Source organism: Rhinoderma darwinii, chromosome 3 (assembly GCF_050947455.1).
Source record: "Rhinoderma darwinii isolate aRhiDar2 chromosome 3, aRhiDar2.hap1, whole genome shotgun sequence".
Taxonomy (NCBI): domain Eukaryota; kingdom Metazoa; phylum Chordata; class Amphibia; order Anura; family Rhinodermatidae; genus Rhinoderma; species Rhinoderma darwinii.
In genome coordinates, this window is record NC_134689.1 from 56,156,339 (window position 1) to 56,178,980 (window position 22,642).

General features: G+C 42.8%; 1 protein-coding gene across 1 annotated transcript in view; it reads right to left on the reverse strand.

Moving 5' to 3' along the window:
• The window catches only part of LOC142748943 (catenin alpha-1), a 148,036-nt gene that overhangs the window by 61,529 nt on the left and 63,865 nt on the right, over positions 1 to 22,642 (reverse strand). The window contains exons 6-10 of the mRNA XM_075856366.1: positions 21,887 to 22,150; positions 20,708 to 20,911; positions 3,920 to 4,000; positions 3,647 to 3,799; positions 1,390 to 1,482 (exon numbers count right to left, since the gene is read on the reverse strand). Coding sequence (XP_075712481.1) covers positions 1,390 to 1,482; positions 3,647 to 3,799; positions 3,920 to 4,000; positions 20,708 to 20,911; positions 21,887 to 22,150 — 795 coding nt within the window. The remainder of the gene's footprint in view (positions 1 to 1,389; positions 1,483 to 3,646; positions 3,800 to 3,919; positions 4,001 to 20,707; positions 20,912 to 21,886; positions 22,151 to 22,642) is intronic.

A 22,642-nucleotide genomic window follows, 5' to 3' on the forward strand; every position in this document is an offset into this window, starting at 1 on the left:
CATCTTAATTTCAAAGAAAATTTACTTTAATCTGGAATGCATATTAGCCCACTAGTGGCAGACGTGTGGTCCCAATCCTGGTAAGTGCTCCAGGTCTTACTTGGTAAAGCCCCATGCACACGACCGTGCCAGTAATCACGGTCCATGATTACGGGCACGGGCGATCGCGGACGGCCACGGACAGTCGCCCACATTTGCGGGCCGTGTTCCCATTATAAAGTATGGGAGCACAGTCCGTATTTTTTACGGAAACTTTCTACGGCCCGGACACCTTCCCGTAAATATACGGGAAGGTGTCAGTTGGCCAAAGAAATGAATGGGTCAGTAATTACGGTCGTGTGCATGGGGCCTTACCCTTGCTAACTCCTCTCTCCTTGGTGTTGATTAGCAGCTGCAGCGTTGTGCTACTTGCTGGCTTTGTAACCCTGCCCAACTCGTACCCTATCAAGGGAGGAAGAGTTAGGGTATGTGCACACACACTAATTACGTCCGTAATTGACGGACGTATTTCGGCCGCAAGTACCGGACCGAACACAGTGCAGGGAGCCGGGCTACGATGCTAGGAGCCCGGCTCCCTGCACCGAGTTCGGTCCGAGACTTGCGGCCGAAATACGTCAGTCAATTACGGACGTAATTAGTGTGTGTGCACATACCCTTAGGCAGAGTTACAAAGCGAGACACAGAGCAATTTCCAGGATTGGGACCACAGGTGTGGCACTTACAAGACTTTTTGCATAACGGATTAATGTACTACTACTACTACTACTACTACTAAGCGTGGGAGTCATTTGGTAGGCTTAAAGTGTAGCTAAACGTTTGACAAACTTCTGACATGTCATAGTGACATGTCAGAAGTTTGGATTGGTCGGGGTCCGAGCACTGAGACCCCCACCAATCACTAGAACCAAGCAGCTGAAGTGCTCGTATGAGCGCTTAGCTGCTTCGAGTCTGTTTGGCTATTTCCGGAAATAAATGTAGCTGTGTACGAACTCAATAGAAAGTCTATGAGCCCGTACTCCTATATATCGGCTTTCCGGAAAAAGCCTAACAGACACGAAGCAGCTAAGCGCTCACAAGAGCACTTCAGCTGCTTCGTTCTAGAGATTGGCGGGGGTCTCAGTGCTCGGACCCCAACCAATCCAAACTTCTGATATGTCTCTATGACATGTCAGAAGTTTGTCAAACATTTAGCTACACTTTAATTCTGATGACAAATTAGCTTTAACAATTGTCTTTCAGATTTCTCAATAGAAACCTGCCTAGAAGACTATGAAGTGCATGTTTTAAATTTCCTTATGACAAGAATATAAAATGAAGACATATACGCATCTAGTAAATAAAGTGGAGCGTGTTGATGAACATATGTCTATTCCAACCATACTATGTTACCTGAGGACATAAAGCTTCCAACTGACTTGCAGACATGCGAACTAGTTTAACACCTTCTTCATTATTGGATATGGAGCATGCCAAATTGGCCACCTACAACAACAAATTACAATTTAAAATCTAATGGTAAAAGGAAAATATGAAATATACAACGTACATACAAACCTAGATTCACTATAACTGTAGCTGAGTCAAATGTCACAGCAGCAGGATCTTCCTCTTGTGACCCACAAAGTGTAGGTATTTTTATATATTTTTTTGCACAAACTAATAGTACATGTAAACCTATAAAACGTAGTAATATATCTTATAAGAGGAAGTAACATCGTCCTCACCTTCCAGCAGCCTGTAGTATCTCTTTCCCTGCCTTAAGGTTCTCTGTAATGCCCTGCTCAGAGTTTTTTTAGGGCCGATTTTGACATGGAAGCCAGAATCAGCACCAAAAAAATGGCAGAAATTGCACCCATTGATTTCAATGGGAGGCAGAGGCGTTTTTTTCCCCAAGCGGCTTTTAGTCGCTCGCGGGGAAAAAAAGAAGGTCATGTCCTTTCTTGCCGCTTCTTCTGCCTCTAACCTCCCAATGAAATCAATAGGAGGCAGCAAAAAACATGCGGCTCTCGTTTTCAAGCCTTTCTCAATGTTTTTTGTCCGTGTTCTTGCATTAGCTTCAATTGCTGCGGGTGAAAAACGCAAAAAAGCGCAGGCAGGTTAAAATCTGCCTGCAAAAAACTGTGTGAACAGGTCCTAAATGTTCTGAAACCTCAGTCACCAAATATCATACATATGTTAACAAAATTTTTAATTGGAGTCTGCGAAGATGTGATGGTCATCCATGCTTTCTTAATGCCTTAGAGTGGCATTGTTAGGCAGTGTGTAGTTGGCAATAATTCGGACAAGAAAATGTTGGGCGGAAGCAATGATGGAGAATTAAAATACTGAAGTGAAGGAGTCCATACACATTAGATGAAAGTCGTCTAAGCACTATTAATGTGTATCGGGGTCTCCCGACTTTTCTGCAACATGATTTATAGTGTAAACATCTACAAATACTTATTGAATATTTTTAATTGCAGCCCAAAAAAAGTGACTGTGATAAAGTTTCTGGAGTAAACATGACTCCTTGCATCTCATTCTAGCTGTCTTTATTGATTCAGTGTCAGTGAATTGCATGAATAGATAAATATATCCATCAAGCACTGCAATGGTGTACCTGAGAAGATATGATTATACATACATACATACCATTTATATGACTAGTACCCCTCATCTTTGGGGAATTGTATCACTTTCTGAAAGTTGCTATTTTATTTGACTTTGGAAACTAATAAAAAATTTAACTTATGACAATTTATATAACTAGATCTGTAAAATGATGCAGTGGAGTAGGACTGTAAAAATATAAAAATTAAAGCGTACTTAACTTTTTAGATGACTTTTCACATAATGTGTTATACATTAGGAACAAGAAAATACATGACCATTATATGGCATTTTTTTTAGCAGTTTTCCCATTGGCAGGCTCGCTCTCTAATTCTTGTTTATTCCTTGGATAGTAGGTGGAGCCTAACAGCTATAATATCTTCTATACACTGTATACGGAGAGCAGAGAACATACTGGTTCACTATTTCTCTTTAGTACACCCTTAGAAGCAGAAGCAGCAGAGGACATCATACCGAAGTAAAGAGCAGTGTAGCTCAGAATCCAACACTGGGGTGACATAACTCTTACCAGCAGCCTATCTGTCTCTCCCTGCTGCCTCCTCCCCACTCCAGACTTCTATGGGCTGCAGTGTCTTTCTCTGTCCCTGCTCACTCCTTAATAGACTTATATGGGAAGCAGCCTCGTGTCTGTATCTCTATCTCTCTCGGCTAAGACTTCTATGGGAAGCAACATAAGCGTTTCTCTCTCTGCTCCCTCCGCCTGCTCCCCCATCCTGTCTCCATAGACTTCTTTGGGCAGGCTGTGAAGATGCTGTAGTGTGATTTGGCAAAGACACCCACCACTTCCTGCAGTCCACCTCCTTTGGTAAATAGAGACAAATTTTTCTCGACAACAGGGAGTGGATAGCAGATTACAGAAAGGAGACACCTAGTGGCAGTAACTTCACAGAGAATGTGCATAGAAAAAAAAGATTACAACATTTTAACAGTAAGCAAATTACAACGTTGATATATATCAGGTATATTTGTTTGGAAAGTTAGTGTCCATTTAAGGATAAATTGCTATAAAACAAACTCCTTTTTAATAAATTTTTACCTCAATTAGTTTGTTTGCATGTTCACGAAAAACTTGGGCATACTCTTTTACTTCCTTTTCATTTCCATTCTTGGCAGCTTCAATCAAAACAAGAAGTGGTACATTGGTCTCCAGAAAGGAGTCAGAAACATGATCCATAACAGCTTTACGCAGCTGTGAAAAAAAAAAAGAATGATTAAGAAAAAAATAAACGCAATAAACCCTAGAAAACTCTAAAATTAATTTTATGTACTACAATTGGAAGATATACGAGTTCATTTTTAGATTAGTTACCTGTCTGCGCAAGTCTCGTGTTTTTTTTGTCATTTTGTCTATCGCAGAGTTTAGTGCATCACTTTTTTCCTTTCGTCCGGTCTGAAAAAATAAAATAAAATAAACTAAGGGACAATGTGTAGCCAGATATCTATTTTTTATCAGTTAGTAAACCAAAAGTAGATAAAAGGCAGGCATTTACTCAAATACTATTTTTGTGCCTGACTTATGCACACCAACTGCTCTACAGGTCTGAATTCTGCCACATATAGATTGCTCAGAAAAAGGATACTGACCTAAAATACTGTTAGAGCTCTGTATTGGTATTGCAGACACAACAGCTGTTTTTTTTTTTTTTAATTATTATTATCAACGGATGTAAAATTTTAATTACAAATTATTACAAAGTCAAAGAAAAGAAAAAAACAAACAAAAAGACAAAAGAGGAAACAAACATATTACATCCCTTATCTGCCACCCCTACCCCCTTTTATCCCCACCCACTAGTCTCTCGTGCTTCCATATTTAATTATATTTCTCTGGAAAAACAATGTTTCACTGAGCAAAGATATCCTGGAACTCTATTCCAAAATAATGTTTTAAAAACTCTCCACACCTCTCCCAAAGGAGAGTACAGCCATTGTGCGTGCTTTCCCCCCCAGTTTTCTCCGCAGCCCCTTCCATCAACATAATTTTTTCCAAAACATCAATTATCATTTTCTTTGATGCGGGTTGTGGTTTAATCCATATTGTTTTTTTGGCTGCCAAGACCACAATGTGTCAAAGACGTCCTACCGAGTGTCATCTGCTTTTCATGAAAGTGTCACATGTCTATTGTAATTCTAACTCCTCCTACTAGATGAATTACCTCTTCCACTTCCCTAATAAAGGGCTGGATTAAGTTACAAATCCAGAAGCCATGAAATAAAGAGGACTTCAGTTCGCCACATTTTGGACATTGGCTCTTGTAATCAGCCAAATATTTTTTGAACGGGATACTGAAATCATAATACAGCCTGTTTGTAATGAAGAAATGCATTTCTCTTCAATTTTCCGAGATCATTACATGTTTAACCATCCTAATTCCGATCTGCATTCTTACCATGATCTCCTGCACTGGCAAATTTATTCCCATTTCTCTGCGCAACCCTTCCACCAAACAATATTCTCCTTTTACCTGCTCTTTCTCTTTAAAATTAACAATTTTTTTCCAGCGAGACCAAAGTCCCAGATATAATAAGGAATTCAAATAATAGGATCAATTTTTTATCATTTCATCCTCCTTTCCTTAGTCTCACCATAAGGCCTCATTCACACGGCAGGGTTTCCCGGCCGGGTACCGGCCGTTCATAAATCGGCCGGCACCCGGCTGCATTAGGAATGATAGACCCCTAATGGGGCTATTCACACGACCGATTTTTTGACGGCCGGGAAATCCGGCCATCAAAAAATAGGACATGCTCTATCTTTGCCCGGGCACCCGGCCGCCCGGCTCCCATAGAAGTCTATGGGGCCGGGTATTACACGGCCATCACCGGAATGTGTTCCGAGTGATGGCCGGGTTTCCCGGCGCTTGCGCTCTATCTCCTCCTCCTCACAGCGCAGAGTGCATGTGAGGAGGAGGAGTTGATGCCATTCTGACGAATGGCATCGCTGTACACTGTGTTGCAGGGCCGGGGTGTACAGCAGGTGGAGGGAGCGCTGCGCTGGCCTCCGTCCCCTGCTTGTTAAAAGCACCCTGGCCCGGCGACACCTTCGATGGCGCCGCTAGTAGCAGCAGCTGCTGCTACTACTGCAGCGACGCCACTATAGCAGAGCGGGGAGGTATCTCCCCGCTCTGCTATGTGTTAGCCGCACTTTAGCTCCTTGAAGGAGCGGAATCCCCGTGTTTTCGGGGATTCCGCTCCTGGACAGAGCGCTTGATGTCTCTGTCCATATCTGGGCAGTGACATCAGGGGAAACTCCTGAAGCGGAATCCCCGAACACATGGGGATTCCCCTTCAGGAGCTGCCGCTGATGTCACTGTCCGGATCTGCCCGGCCCGGCACGGATGCATAACTTTATGCAAACCGGCCGGGCAAAATGGCCGATTTTACTGGCCGACACTCGGGCTCGGGAACGACCCGGTCGTGTGAATCCCGCCTTAAACTCACTCACTCGCTTATATAATAATATTTATTTATATGGCGCCAACATATTACGCAGCACTTTACAATTTAGAGGGAACATGAAACAAACAATATCAGACATTACATAGTGACAAAGTTAATTTACAATTCAAACCAGAGGAGTGAGGACTCTGCTCGCAAAAGCTTAAAATCTATGAGGAAATAAGGCAGACACAATGTTTAACAGTGTTTGTTCTTACAATAGTCCAGCCATTTTTATACACATGGGGTGGTACACATAAAGCTGCATGAGCCGGTCACCAGCCAGTCACCAGCCAGTATCCGTGTATGACGGACATGAAGAGAAGGAGTGTGAGGGAATTTTATTCTGATGACTAATCTAAAAGGGGGCCATGGAAAGGAGTCAGATTAGGGAATGTTATAGGCCTGTCTAAAAATATGTTTTTTCAGGGCACGTTTAAAACTGTGGATTTTGCGAATTAATCAGATTGTCTGGGATAGCACATTCCAGAGGACTGGTGCAGCACGAGAAAAATCTTGGAGACGGGAGTGGGAGGTTCGGATTATGGAGGATTTTAATCTAAGGTCGTTGGCAGAACGTAGAGCTCCAGTAGGGTGGTAGACAGAGAGGAGGGAGGGGATGTAAGGAGGTGCAGAACTATGGAGAGCTTTGTGGGTAAGAGTAATAAGTTTGAATTTTATTCTGAAGGGGATGTGCAACCAGTGCAGTGACTGGCACAGATTAGAGGCGTTGGTTTAGCGGTTGGTCATAAAGATGAGCCTGGCTGCTGAATTAAGGATAGATTGGAGAGGGGAGAGTTTGGTGAGGGGAAGACCGAATCAGAGCAACAATGAGAGTTTTGGCTGTTTCCTCAATAAGAAAAGGGCGGATTCTGGAGATGTTTTTAAGGTGAAAATGACCGGAGTGTGAAAGTGATTGAATGTAAGGAGTAAAAGAAAGATCGAAGTCAAAAACAACCCAGAGACAGCGGGCGTGCTGCTTAGGAGTTCTGATAGTGCCACACACTGAGAAGATTCAGTTTCAGATAGAGAGAGGATATGATGTTAGAGACAGCAGACAGACAATCACTGGTGTTTTGTATTAGAGCAGAGGTGATGTCATGGGAAGAGGCATATAATTGGGTGTCATCAGCGTAGAGATGGTACTGGAAGCCAAATCTGCTGATGGTTTGTCCAATAGGGGCTGTGTAGAGAGAAAAGAGAAGTGGACCTAGGACTGATCCCTGAGGAACCCCGATAGCAAGTGGATAAGGAGAAGAAGTAGAACCAGTAAATGACACACTGAACGTGCGGTCAGAGAGATAGGAGGAAAACCAAGAGAGAGCAGCGTCCTTGAGGCCAATAGAGTGGAGCATGTTAAGTAGGAGTTGGTGGTCTACAGTGTCAAAGGCTGCAGAGAGATCCAGAAGAATCAGGAGAGAGTATTTACTGTCCGATTTAGCCGACAAGAGATCATTTGAGACTATAGTCAAGGCAGTTTCTGTGGAGTGTAAAGTGCGGAAACCAGATTGTAAGGGGTCTAGAATGGAGTTGGCAGAGAGATAGCAAATAAGGCGAGAGTAGACCAAGCGTTCCAGGAGTTTGGAGATGAAGGGGAGACTAGAGACTGGTCGGTAGTTAGCAGCGCTGGATAGGTCAAGAGTTGTTTTTTTCAGTAATGGGTTTATAATGGCATGTTTAAAAGAGGAGAGAAAGATACCAGAGGAAAGAGAGAGGTTAAATATTTTAGTCAGGTGACCAGTGACAGCTGGTGAGAGGGACTGGAGGGGGTGTGAGGGGATAGAATCACTAGGGCAGGCAGTAGGATGAGAAGAAGAGAGGAGCCTGGAGACTTCTTCTTCTGTTATTGGGTCAAATGCTGAGAGTGAAGAAGAGGGAGTGCGGGAGGGAAGGGGATCGATGTTACTAGGGGACTGGGAGATAATATCATGCCGGATGTTGTCAATTTTAACTTTAAAATAAATGGCCAGGTCTTCAGCACTCAGATCTATGATTGGCTTCTGTACTTTAGGACTAAGGAGGGAGTGAAAAGTATCAAAGAGGCGTTTTGGATTATTAGATAGCCTGGAGATGAGAGAAGTGAAATAGACTTGTTTGGCACGGTGAAGGTAGGAGTTGTAAATTTTGAGCATAAATTTGTAATGGAGGAAATCTGCAGCCAAATGCGATTTTCTCCACAGTCGTTCGGCACAACTCAAGGACAGCTGAAGAAAGCTGGGTTGAGGCGTATGCCAGGGTTGTCGTCGTCTTTGTCAGGTGGTTTGGAGTGTAGGGAGGGGCTGCTTCATCTAATGCATTTTTGAGAGTGTTATTGTAAAGTTTGGCAGCCAGATTGGGACAGGAGTGCAAAGAGATATGGGACAATGAGGACTGTAGTCTGTCTATGAGTTGCTGAGTGTTAATGGCATGTAGATTTCTGTATGTCTGACAGGTAGGCATGACCTGAGGAGGCAGAGAATATTTGATAGTAAAAAAGAAAAGGTTGTGGTCAGAGAGCGGGAGAGGATCGTTAATAAAGTCAGAAACTGAGCAGAGACGGAAGACCAGGTCGAGCGAATGCCCGTCTTCATGTGTAGGAGAGTTAGTAAGTTGTGACAGACCTAGGGAGGAGGTTAAAGATAGAAACTGAGAGGCAGATGGGGAGATTGGGTTATCAATAGGGATGTTGAAGTCACCCATGATCAGAGTTGGTGTTTCAGAGGATAGAAATTGTGGAAGCCAGGCAGCAAAATTATCCAAGAATTGGCGGGGTGAGCCCGGGGGGCGGTAGACAACTGCCACTCGGAGGGAAAAAGGGTGAAAGAGTCTCAGGGTGTGGACTTCAAAAGAGGGAAATGTGAGCGAGGGTACTGACCTGAAAAGCGCAGTGTGGGGAAAGAAGTATACCTACTCCTCCACCCTGCCTGTTTTCAGGTCTGGGGGCATGAGAGAAATGGAGACCACCATAAGATAGAGCAGAAGGGAAGCAGTGTCAGACAGGTGTAGCCATGTTTCGTAACAGCCAGAAGGTTGAGAGTTAGAAAGGAATAAGTCATGAATAAAGGTGAGTTTGTTGCACACGGACCGAAAATTCCAGAGAGCTACCATTTTGGGGTACATGCTATTATTTTTATCTCTTTTTAACTCACTTTTTGGCAATCAAGGTGACCAACAACCAGCAATTCTGACAATGTTTTTTTATTTTTTACGGCGTTCACCGTGCATTATAAATAACATATTTACTTTGTTCTGCGGGTCGATACGATTACGGTGATACAAAATTGATATCGTTTTTTTTTTTAATGCTTTGCAGTATCTGCACAAAATCACTTTTGTTTGAAATAATTTATATTTTGTGTCGCCATATTCTGAGAGCCATAACTTTTTTATTTTTCATCAAAAAAGCTGTGGGAGGTTTTGTTTTTTGAGGGACAGGCTGTAGTTTTTAATGGTATAATTTTGGGGTACATGCAACTTTTAAATCACTTCTTTGTACTCTGTTTTGGGAGGGGTATTGACCAAAAAACAGTGATTCTGGAATTGTTTTCTACTTAATTTTCTCACTGTGTTCAACGTGCGGGTAAAATAGCGTGATATTTTTATAGTTCAGGTCGTTACGAACGCTGTGATGCCAAATATGTGTACTTTTTTACTATTTTTTATATTTTCAGTTTTTTCCTTTAACCCCTTAACGCACCATGACGTAACTGTACGTCATGGTGAGCAGTAAGTTCGCGCACCTTGACGTACAGTTACGTCAGTGCTTTGACAGTTAACCGCCGCGCGGCGCTACACCGCAGCGGCGGTTAACTGTGCAGGGTGTCAGCCCTGCTCTCCCCGTTGCCGATCAGCGGCCTGTCGCCGCTGATATCGGCAGTTAACCCCTTAATTGCGGCGCTCGATTTTGAACGCCACAATTAAGGTCTTTAGCGCCGATCGGCAGCCCCCATGTGAAATCACGGGGGCTGGCGATGGTACCCATGGCAACCGGACGCAAGACAATGGCTTCCGGGTTGCCATGTACAGAAGCCTATGAGGACCACCCCGAGGGTGGTCGTCGTAGGCTTCCTGTCAGTGTGACAGTTACGTCACAATGACAGTTGGAATGCATTACACTACGTGTGTAGTGTAATGTATTCCAGCAGCGATCAGAGCTGCAAGTCTAAGTGTCCCCTAGTGGGACAAGTGAAAAAAGAATAAAAATGTTTTAAAAAAAGTGTAAAAATAAAAGTTATAAGTGATATAAACAAGAGCTGCTTTTTTTCCTATAATAAGTCTTTCATTATAGGAAAAAAAATGAACACGTAAAAAAAAAGTACACATATTTGGTATCACTTCGTTCGTAACGACCCCAACTATAAAACTATAATATTATTTTTCCCGCACAGTGAACGCCGCAAAAAAAATAAACGAAAAACAATGCCAGAATCACTATTTTTTGGTCACCACCCTTCACAAAATATGTAAGAAAAAGTGATCAAAAAGTCGCATGTACGCCAAAATAGTACCAATACAAACTACAACCCGTCCCGCAAAAAAACAAGCCCTTACACAGCTTTTTTGACTGAAAAATAAAAAAGTTATGGCTCTCAGAATATGGTGACACAGAAAATACATTATTTTCTAAATAAGTTATTTTATTGCTCAAACGCTGCAAAACATAAAAAAACGTATATACAAATGGTATCGCCGTAATCGTACCAACCCACAGAATAAAGTATAATAGTCATTTATAGCCCAGGGTAAACGCCGTCAAAAATAAATAAAAATCATTGTCAGAATTGATGGTTTTTGGTCACCTGGCTTGCCGAAAAATCGAATAAAAAGTGATCAACGACTTCCGGTTCCGGCGCTGGGATGTGAGGACGGAGCTGCATGAGCTCCTGAAGCCCTGATCCCCTAACCCATCGACGCCACACACCCGCAGGATATAACCACCCCAGCATTTGGAGGAGAGTTGGGTGACAAGAACCGGGCAGTTTATGGAGAGATATCTCCTCCGGAGCGGCAGCAGAGAGATCTCCTGCCCGGCCGAATACAGCACACGAGGTGAGGAGCCATCCAAGATGGCGGCGCCGCTGCAGCCATCACTTTCACAGAGCCGGTCCCAGAGCCCAGAAATACAGAGGGAAATGTTATCGCCGTTGGTAATGACTGACTCGCAGATTGATTATCGGAAGCTGGCAATTGAGGTGGCTACCCAACTGGCCCCCGACATCAGAGACTCCCTAATAGCCACAGTTACAACAACGCTCCAAAAACTCCAAAATGAGGTGACATCTCATGGCAATCGACTAGATGAATTGGAACAGCGGGTTGGCCTCATGGAAGATGAATCCGCAGGGGCACATACCTGCATTAGAGAACTAATGCGAGATAACACAAAACTCAGGGACCGCTTAGAAGATCTTGAGAATCGTTCCAGAAGGAATAATCTAAGGATAGTGGGACTGCCTGAACATATTAGACCGCAGCTTCTCCAGGGCATTTGCGAGACGGAGCTACCAGAAGCGCTAGGCCTGACCAGATCTTGTAGAGTGGAAAGGGCGCACCGAGTGGGCCCCCCTGGCCCGAGCGCCAACGCCAAAGGAGAGCCGCAAAGCAGACCGCGCCAGGTGATCATGCGTTACTTGGATTACAATGATAAAGAGGAACTTCTGCGCACTTTCCGGAACCGTAATACCCCTTTGCATATAAGGGGTGCAAAAATCATCCTATTTGCAGATTATTCGGCAGAAGTCACAAGGCGTCGGAGAGCATTTGGAGGGGTCTGCACCTCCCTTTACAAACGCAAAACCAAATTCCAGCTACAGTATCCGGCCACCTTGAGGATCATGCAGACGGATGGCGCCACCAAGGTATTCCACAATCCTGAGGAGGCGGCATTATATGTAGACAAGATCCCTGGACTTCGGGGCCCTAGAAAATCGGGAGAGGAGACGGCGAGTCAAGGTACAGGAGGGGAAGGACCCCGGGCACCAGTTTCTCCACCGAGGGACTGTACATGGTCAGATATCGCCCGCAATTCCACTTCCTCACCCAAGCAACAACGGGCAGAATCATCGAAGACGCCACACCGACAACGCTCAGAAAACCGGCCTGCAACCATCCCGGACTGATAAGTATCTCATAGGGGCTCCATGAGCGCATTTGATTGTGCCTTATATATTCATGTGGCAATTGGTTCTGGTGGGATGTTAATCCGACAAAATTCCTGCTATAATAGGCATAAGCACTTGTACCCGTGATGTATAGGAAGTCCAACTTATTTTAATATTTTCAAATTTAAAATATGAAGATCCAGTATGTCACGAAAAGATGGCGGGAAGGGGAGGGGGGGAGGGGTCACAGACCAGAAAAAAGTGAAGTTATGTATGCCAATTTAAAGTTTGTCTCACAGGAAATGCTGGTGACATTCCTGGATGGGCATTTTGTTGTTAAAGGTTGTGCCAATTCTCTGGCACCAAATGTAAATGTTGTTATTGTAATGTTGGGAGCAATCTGGAGCAGACGCCGCTGAGCGGCTACCAAGGCAACAAAGCACTTTTGCATAGAAATAGATATATATGACCAGTCAATAGTGAACTTTTTCAGAACGCCCAATTTATGCAGCTGACCTCGTGGAATGTAAAGGGGCTCAGGTCCCCTAACAAGAGAATGATGGTACTCCGTCACTTAAAAAAACTCCATACAGACATCGCTCTTCTTCAGGAGACACATTTGGAGGAGAGCGACTTCCACCGCATGAAAAAATTGTGGGTGGGCCAAGTATACGGCTCTTCAGCTTGTGGCCGTAAAGCGGGGGTACTTATTTTAATAAATAGAAACCTGGTACATGAGGTAATTCACACTGATGCGGATAAGGAAGGGCGACTGCTCCATATTACTCTAAGCACACCATGCGGGGTATTAAGCATTTATAACGTGTATGGACCTAACAGTGATAATATTCAGTTTTTCAATGGTTTGGAGAGGGCCCTTCTGTCAGATAATATCCAGCACAAAATAGTGGGAGGTGATTTTAATTCAGTTTCTGATCACAAGGAGGATAGACGCACACATAATTTACAAAGCACGGAATCCATTCCTACAAGGGCCCCCAGAAAACAGGACCGAGTGTTAGGACCCCTGATTGAAAGAGCACACTTAATAGATCCCTGGAGAAGGGGTAACCCGGATGCCCGGGAATTTACGCATTACTCCCACGCTCAACAGTCCTGGTCCAGGATAGACTACCTTTTAATATCCCCAACATTACAACCGAGGCTGGGGGTTGCCGAGATAGGGGACCTAGTGATCTCAGATCACGCCCCGGTACGGGTAGATTTCCAGGAAATATATCCCAGAGGATCAGACTTCATATGGAGATTCCCGGCTCATTTAGCAACTGATGACACCTTTGTGAGACAGCTAAGAGGGTGGTGGTTAGAATACACGTCGACAAATTCAGGACACAGAGATGATCCCTCACTGTTCTGGGATACGGCCAAGGCAGTGCTGAGGGGGAGGATAATGGCATATACCGTCAGCAAAAAGCGGGAAATAACGCAAAAATTTAATGCCTCGAGTGCTACACTGAGGGCAACCTATACAGCATATTTGGCACACCCTACATTGGATGCTAGACAGGCCTGGTTTCAGGCAAAACACTCTTTTGACGAGTGGGCAGCTCAGAAAGAAACAATGCATACTCGAGACTTTGAAGCTACTTTACATAAGTTTGGAAATAAGGCGGGTAAACTTTTGGCCAATATGGCTCGAGGGAAACGTTCAGTGCAACACATAGCGTAACTGAGGGATCATAATGGGCGAGAAACATGCGATCCAACTAGTATTAACACCATCCTGGCCAAATTCTATGAGGAGCTGTACTCTGATACATCTTCCCTTCCGCTGACAGACACACTGTTAGACAAGGTCACTTTACCGGTCATTTCCGCGGAACAGCTGCAACTTTTAAATGCCAGGGTCACAAGGGAAGAGGTAGATGAGGCAATAAGAAACCTTAAAAATAGTAAGGCACCTGGCCCAGATGGGCTGACCGGCGAATTTTTTAAAGTAATGCGGGAACAGATTACGGAGACTCTGGTCTCCTTGTTTAACAATGCTCTGGGAGAGGAGGGACTACCACCATCAGCAGACACATCTTATGTGAAATTATTGCTAAAACCTGGAAAGGATCCCCTACTACCAGGGTCATACAGGCCCATATCGCTCATAAACGTGGACGCTAAACTCCTTTCCAAAATCATAGCCGATAGGTTAGCGAATATAATGCCGTTCCTCATAGCCGCAGAACAAGTAGGTTTTATTAAAGGTAGGTCGGCGGTCACTAACATTAGGACGGTTCTGGCAGTGCTAGATAGAGTACAGCATAACCCATTTCCGGAGGAACATTCGGCTTTACTTTTACTAGACGCGGAGAAAGCTTTTGACATGTCAACCATGTCCGATGGAAATGGTTGTTGCAGTCCTGGATAGGATGGAAATAACGGGGGCATTCAGGATCTTATTACACCACATTTACAAAGACCCTAAGGCTAGAATCTCCACACCGGGCTTTCTATCTAAACCATTCCGTCTGTGCAAAGGTACAAGACAGGGGTGTCCGCTATCGCCACTATTGTTCAATCTGGATTTGGAGCCGCTGGCATCATCCAATCTATATACGGGCATAAGGGTGGGGGAGATGGAGGTCAAGGAAACGTTGTTTGCAGATGACATCTTGTTATTTATCGCAAACCCCCTTAAAGATGTTCCGCGTATCTTCCAGGCATTGAACGACTTTGGGAGCTATTCAGGGTACAAAGTTAACACGTTAAAATGACAGTTATTGGATTTGGGAACACAGGACCCAGCATATAGGCGGTCCCTAGCCACCCTGGATGTTGAGATGGCAAAGCCAAACATTACTTATCTGGGTATTAAGGTGGGTCGAGCACCCAACTCCCTATATGATCTAAATTATCCTCCCCTTATACAGGATATCCAAGCAGATCTTCTGAGATGGCACAGTCTACCTCTATCACTTATGGGAAGGAGCTGTTTGGTCAAAATGTCAGGATTTGCGAAATTACTCTACCCGCTCCAGACTATTCCACTTCTGGTCAAGCACTCAGATATCAATATACTCAACTCATCATTTACCAAATTCATATGGGGGGGAAAGAAACCGAGAATAGCGCTCACGAAACTCATGATGCGGAAGGCGGAAGGAGGGGTCAATTTCCCTAACATCTGGGGTTATAACCTGGCCTGTCTGAGTAGACATCTGCTAGACTGGAAACACAACACAGAGTTCCACTCCAACACTAGATTGGAGAGACAGCTAGCAAAACCTTGGGATCTCATGGCTCTGGTACACACAACGTTCACGTGTCTCCCAAAGATCGTCAAGAAATCATCTCTGTTACGAGATACCATCATTGCCTGGAAGGTACTATGCAAACATTATAACCTCTCTTATCGCATTTCAAAACATATGCCCTTATGGCAGCACCCAGAGTTTGCAGCAGGAAGATCTAACAAACTAATGTCAGAATGGAGGGAGAAAGGGGTAGCGACACTGGGGGATATGTTTCACGCACAGGATAAGAGATGGTTAACCTTGCAAGAGCTCCAGAATAAGTACGTTTTTGCACAGCATCAGCACTTACAGTACATGCAAATAGTTAATCACTGTAAAACTAAACTTGCGGATGTAGCGGATGAGGTCCCCCCCAACCTGTTTGACTCATGGTTCACGGACAATCACAGACACTCCATCTCCCAATTATATAGTACACTCAGACCATTACTACTGAAGATGTCCCCGGGGCAGGCCTTTGGGTGATGGGAAAAACTGTTTAATTTACAAGGTATTGAAAAGCATATTGAAAAAGGGCTGGTGGATTTCAGGGCGCACGTACACAACGAAAACTGGAGGGAAACTCAATTGAAGATTATACACCAAGCAATATATGCATTTACCCTGGCCCCCTCTGCCTCGCAACCAGATAGGAAAACGTCATGCCCTAGATGTAATATCCCAAAGACGGACATGTATCATGGCCTTTGGGCGTGTGCACATATTCAGCCATTCTGGGGGGAGATAACATCCTTACTGCAGCAGGTGGGCAGGTTCCACGGGAATGTAGGGCCAATGGAGGTCTTATTCCATATACAACATGATGGAGAATTAGAAGAGACAGAAACGACACATTTATCCCCCATGGCCCCTGCCACACTGATAGTGGCAAAGAGGTGCATACTCCAAAATTGGCTGGTAGCTGAAGTACCGACTCAGAATATGGTGGTCCAGGGGTTGAGGAAACTGTTTTATCTAGACCGCATTGATATATTACAGAATAAAGACACGCAGAGTAAAAAATTATTTGAGAAATGGAAGCTTTTCCTCACAAAATATTTCACCAGTACAGAACGAAGGGACATTATAGGCCCATTCACGGGAACGCCATGGTACTTGATTGAGGATCTCAAAGGCACTTTAGGGGCATTGAAAATACCACGGGAGTAAAGCGTATGTCTCCTTTTGGATTTCTTTCTTCTTGCGGACTAGCTGCCTGAGTGGGTGAAATGCTTCACAAAGCTCCAAATGTTATGTATGCTCTCATTTCTTATTTGTTTTATGTACTGTTTTGATGTGTTAGTTAGGTAGTTACGCGAGTTTATGTAACTAAGGTTACAAGACTACCCGACATGTGGGGTTAAAGGATGGGAAGGACAGAGGAGATGAAGGAGGGTTGATAGCCTCTGGGGAATACCATCCAAGATTAAACCTAGGTTGCTAGGAAGTATTTACTATCTCATGTTCATTTATACATTTTTTTGTAATGTTTATTATTATGGCAATGCATTACTGTATGATGTGTGTTTTTTTTTTGGAAAAATTTAATAAAAATATGTTATAAAAAAAAAAAAGTGATCAACAAAATCGCATGTACCCCAAAATGGTACCAATGAAAATTACAGATTGTCCCGCAACAAATAAGCCCTCACACGGCTCCGGTGGTGAAAAAATAAAAAAAGTTCCGGCTTCCAGATTATGGCGATGCAAAATGTGCAGAGTGTTCCAAAAGTGGATAAGATCGGGCACCATTTATCAGTGCGACACCGGCCACATATCTGTGGATTATTATTTATTTACCCCATTATTATACCCTCTTATTATGCCCCTGATGTACTCTGCCCAGCCTACATGTGCCCCAACATTATAAACTGAAATACCAGCAAAACGCCAGAGCTACTACCAAGCAAAATATGCGCTCCAAAAGCCAAATGGCGTCCCTCCCTTCTGAGCCCTACAGCGTGCCCAAACAGCCGTTTATGTCCACCGATATGGCATCGTACCAAAAAATGGTACCAATAAAAACGACAGCTCGTCCCGCAAAAAATAAGCCCCCACACCGCTCTATTGACAGAAAAATAAAAAAGTAGTGGCTCTTGGAAAGCGGGGAGGAAAAACGAAAAAGCAAAACATGAATCAGTTTGTAAAGGGTTAATTACTTTCTAATGAAAAAACATTTATGACCACATGTGGGGTATAGCCGTACTCGGGAGAAATTGCTTTACAAACGTTGCGGTGCATTTTCTCGTTTATCCTTTGTGAAATTGAAAAAATTCAACATTTTAGTGGAAATAATGTTGATATTAATTTTCATGGCCTAATTCTAATAAATTCTGCAAAAGACGTGTGGGGCCTAAATGCTCACTATACCCCTAGATAGATTCCTTAAGTGGTGTAGTTTCCAAAATGGGGTTACTTTTGGGGGGCTTCCACTGTTTCGGTCTCTCAGGGGCTTTGCAAATTCGACATGACACCCAAAAACATTCCAGCTAAATTTGAGCTCCAAAAGCCAAATAGCGCTCCTTCCCTTCTAAGCCCCGGTGTGGGTCCAAACAGTAGTTTATTACCACATATGGGGTATTTACGTAATCAGGAGAAATTGTTTTACAAATGTTGGGGCGCTTTTTCTCCTTTATTCCTTGTAAAAATTAAAAATTAAAAATGGCTACCTTTTTTCAGAAAAAAAGTAGATTTTCATCTTCATCTTCATCTAGCAAAAAAAACTGTGGGTTCAAAATGCTAACTATACCCATAGATAAATTCCTTGAGGGGTATAGTTTCCAAAATGGGGTCACTATTGGGGGGTTTCCACGGTTTTCTTCCCTCCAGTGCATTGCAAACGCGACACGGCACTGAAAACTATTCCAGCAAAATCAGAAATCCAAAATCCAAATGGTGCTCCTACTCTTCTGAGGCCTGCTGTGGGTCCAAACAGCAATTTATTACCACATATGGGGTATTGCTATAATCGGAAGACATTGCTTTACATATGTTGGGGTGTTTTTTCTACTTTATTCCTTGTAAAAATTTAAAATTTCCTAATTTTTTCACAAAAAAAGTAGATTTTCACCTTCACATACTAATTCAAATAAATTTAGCAAAAAAACTGTGGGTTCAAAATGCTAACTATACCCATAGATAAATTCCTTGAGGGGTATAGTTTCCAAAATGGGGTCACTTTTGGGGTGTTTCCACTGTTTTGGCAGCACAAAGCCTCCTCACACCTGACATGGTACCTAAAATATATTCTAATAAAATAGAGGCCCAAAATCCACTAGGTGCTCCTTTGCTTCTGAGCCTGTGTTTCAGTCCATGACCGCGCTAGGGCCACATGTGGGGTATTTCTAAAAACTGCAGAATCTGGGCAATAAATATTGAGTTGCATTTCTTGGGTAAAACCTTCTGTGGTACAGAAAAAATTTATTACGAATGAATTTTTGAAGAAAAAAAATGAAATTTGTAAATTTCACCTCTACTTTGCTTTAATTCCTGTGAAACGCCTAAAGGGCTAAAATACTTTGTGAATGCTGTTTTGAATACTTTGATGGGTGCAGTTTTCAAAATGGGGTGATTTATGGTGACTTTCTAATATAGAAGGCCCTCAAAGCCATTTCAGAACTGAACTGGTCCCTGAAAAAATAGCCTTTTGAAATTTTCTTGAAAATATGAGAAATTGCTGCTAAAGTTCTAAGCGTTGTAACGTCCTAGAAAAATAAAAGAATGTTCAAAAAACGACGCAAACATAAAGTAGACATATGGGAAATATAAACTAGTATGTATTTTGTGTGGTATTACTATCTGTTTTACAAGTAAATACATTAAAATTTAGAAAAATGCTAATTTTTGCTAATTTTCTCTAAATCTTGGCGTTTCTTACAAATAAATATTGAATTTAATGACAAATTTTTTTCAGTATCATAAAGTACAACATGTCACGAGAAAACAATCCCAGAATCGCTTGGATAGGTAAAAGCATTCTGGAGTTATTACCACATAAAGTGACACATGTCAGATTTGCAAAAATGGGGCTGGTCCTGAAGGCCAAAACAGGCTTAGACACTAAGGGGTTAATAAAAGACTTATTATGGGAAAAAAAGCGGTTATTGTTTTTTTTTACTTGAAACGTATTTTTTTTTACAAAATTTTTATTCACTTTTTTTTTTGTCCCATTATTGGACTTGAAGGCATGAAGCCCTGATCGCTATTCTAATACACTGCACTACCTACATAGTGCAGTGTATTAGAGCTATCAGCTATTCACGGACAGTAAGCCTACTTCTGTCCTTAGTAAAGCCGTGATGGCTGTCACTTATACTATTTTTTGTCACATAATCCTGTATATAGTCCCTTAATAGCCCGTCAAATTTTCCCCACGATGGATGTTAAACTTACTGGTCTATAATTACCCGGGGAAGACCTAGAGCCCTTTTTGAAAATAGGCACAACATTTGCCCTGCGCCAGTCCCTTGGCACTATACCAGATAGACAGAATAGACGAGGAGACAGCACTTCCAACATATGTCAGCTTTTTAATCACCCGTGCAACGTTTCAGTCCAGCAGGACCCTTCTCAATGCTTGAGAAAGGTCCTGCTGGACTGAAACGTTGCATGGGTGATTAAAAAGCTGACATATGTTGGAAGTGCTGTCTCCTCGTCTATTCTGTTTATCTGATATTGGGGACCGCAGATCCGGTCCTATTGAGGCGTGCACCCACTTGTGGTCCAGTGCTGTGGTAATTTTCTGCTTTGGCATTATGCCAGTCACTAGAGAATCTCTGAATATTATGAATAGGGGGATAGAAATAACTGAACTAAGTTCTTTAAGAACTATAGGGTGTAACTCAACTGGTCCCAGGGCCTTCTGCATTTATTTAATTTAACTTAGCTTGGACCATATCTACATTAAGCCAATTCAGTATACTAATTGATATATTAACAGCACTGGCACCGGCTACATCAGCTGCTCTTTCTTCTGTTGTATATACAGAGCTAAAGAACCCATTTAGTAACTCTGCCTTCTCTTGATTCCCTGTGACCAACTCCCAATTACCATTATCTAGGGGTCCTACATGTTCAGACCTTGGCTTTTGCATTTATATACTTAATTGGGATTTGTTTTGCTGTTTTTGGCCATCTGCCTTTCATTTTGTATTTTTGCTGATTTTCTAACTTTTTTTTCCAATTTTATTAAGCTCCTTGTAATTTTTAAAGGCTAAAGCTGAACCCTCAGATTTATATAATTATTTACAATTAAAACAAGAAAATGTTCCTATATTTGCTTGATTTGATTGCCATTTAGTAGTAAGCCAGAAGTAAGCAATTAATAGTCCTTACGTTTCCCATGTATTCTGAGAGAAGATCCTGCAACGCTTGACGAACAGAATTACACTCAGCTACTATTCGTTCCCGGCGGTCATCACGGGTGCAGGAGGAATCAGCCATAAGAGCAGCTCCACTGATGATACTTTCCAATCGTTCTTCCAGGGATGGTCTAAATCGTTCTTCACTAAAGCCAAGAGGATCTACGATGATTTGCTTCTGATTAAACATTAGGAAAGATAGTTATGGATTTGCTATACATATTATTACTAAACTAATAATCTAAAGCGTATCTATCATAATAGCTTAACTTATCACATATCATTATAAAAAAATTACATTTTGTACGTATGCATAGTGGAATGTGGTATTTCTCAGCTTCCAACAACTTGTAGTCCCCCTTTATTCAAACTCTATATAAATGTTCAGAATCCTTATAAAAATCACCAAAAAACCCATCCAGTGTAAAACAGTAAATAGAAGTTAGGGAGAGGAGTGCTGCTGCAGCTTCTCTCTTAATGTTTTAGTGAAACAGTACGATGGAGAATAGGTCATCTAATTGTTTCTACACAGCATTGTGTGTGCTCTAAACCATTGTCTTCAGTTGCAAAACTCCATACCAAGTTCAATTCCATTGTTCACCTTATACAAAGAGCTTAGACTCTGTTCACATCTGTCAAACCGACGCACCCCATAATGGAACCCAACAGACCCCATTATAACTCAATGGGATCGGTTGGGATCCTTTGTTAGCCACTGTATGACAGATCAGGCACGGAGTCCTGTTTTCTAGTAAAAAAAGAAACCAGGAAGCAGATCTGAATGGAGCCTACCTCGGGATACTGAAATTCCACAATAAATGTATGATCATTGGGGGCTTCACTGCTGGTACACCCACTGATCACTAGAAGGGGAATCCCACATTCCGCCTCACTGCACGACCACGGTGGGGAGGAGTTTGAATGGAGCAATGGTCGAACATGCACACTACAGCTCCATTCTACGGGGCTGACAACAAAAAACATCCCAGCACTGTACTCTGCTTTCTTCGTCCGTAGCATGGACTCTAGCAGTAGGACATCCACCAATCAGAAAGGTACGGCATATGCTAGCAATATGCCATCACTTTCCATGATGGGGAAAACGCCCATTAAAAACACTAAAATAACTACTAAATACAAAATTAAAACTTACATCAAAATTGTTTAGCGCAATAGCTAGCTCTCCTCCACCATGCTGTGAAGCAGTCTCCTCTGATGTTGTGGCTTGTGCTGCATTAGAGATGCCAGTGACTGCTTGCTGGAGCTGTTTATAGATCAAGTCTCTGTTTGCTTTGTAAGCGGCTACATCAGGATGTTGCAGACATGCTTGGGAAGCGGTATAAAGAAGTGGAATATTCTTCTGCAAAATTCCGCGAGCTGCAGCCATCTGATCTCTGTGCCCCACATCTTTCAACTCCTACAATGGAAAAAATAAAATAAAAAAATAAAGGTGATACTTTTATAATAAAAGCAACTCCACTATAGAAAAAATGGGAAGTTGACGGGCCGCATTACTTTCAAATTTGATACAATACAAAATTATTGATGCTGCCACAGTGCCCTCTGCAGATGCTGCCACAGTGCCCTCCGCAGATGCTGCCACAGTGCCCTCCGCAGATACTGCCACACACCCCCCAAATAGATAGCTCCATTGGGGCTCCCTCTAGGAGTTGCCGACTCTTGGACCGGAATGTGATATCAGGCGCAACCCCAGAGCCGGAGTCCCGAAGCAGAGCACTAGAAACGTCTTGGTCCGTGAACGTGTAATGTAAATCTTTTTCCCAAGTAAGATATAAGGGAGGATGTCATGGTCATGGGGAGTATCAAAAATTAGTCTCTTATATACTGTAGAAAGTAGTTTCCTAGGGGAAGCTGTTTGGAGTACAAGTATCTCAAACCAGGTGGATGA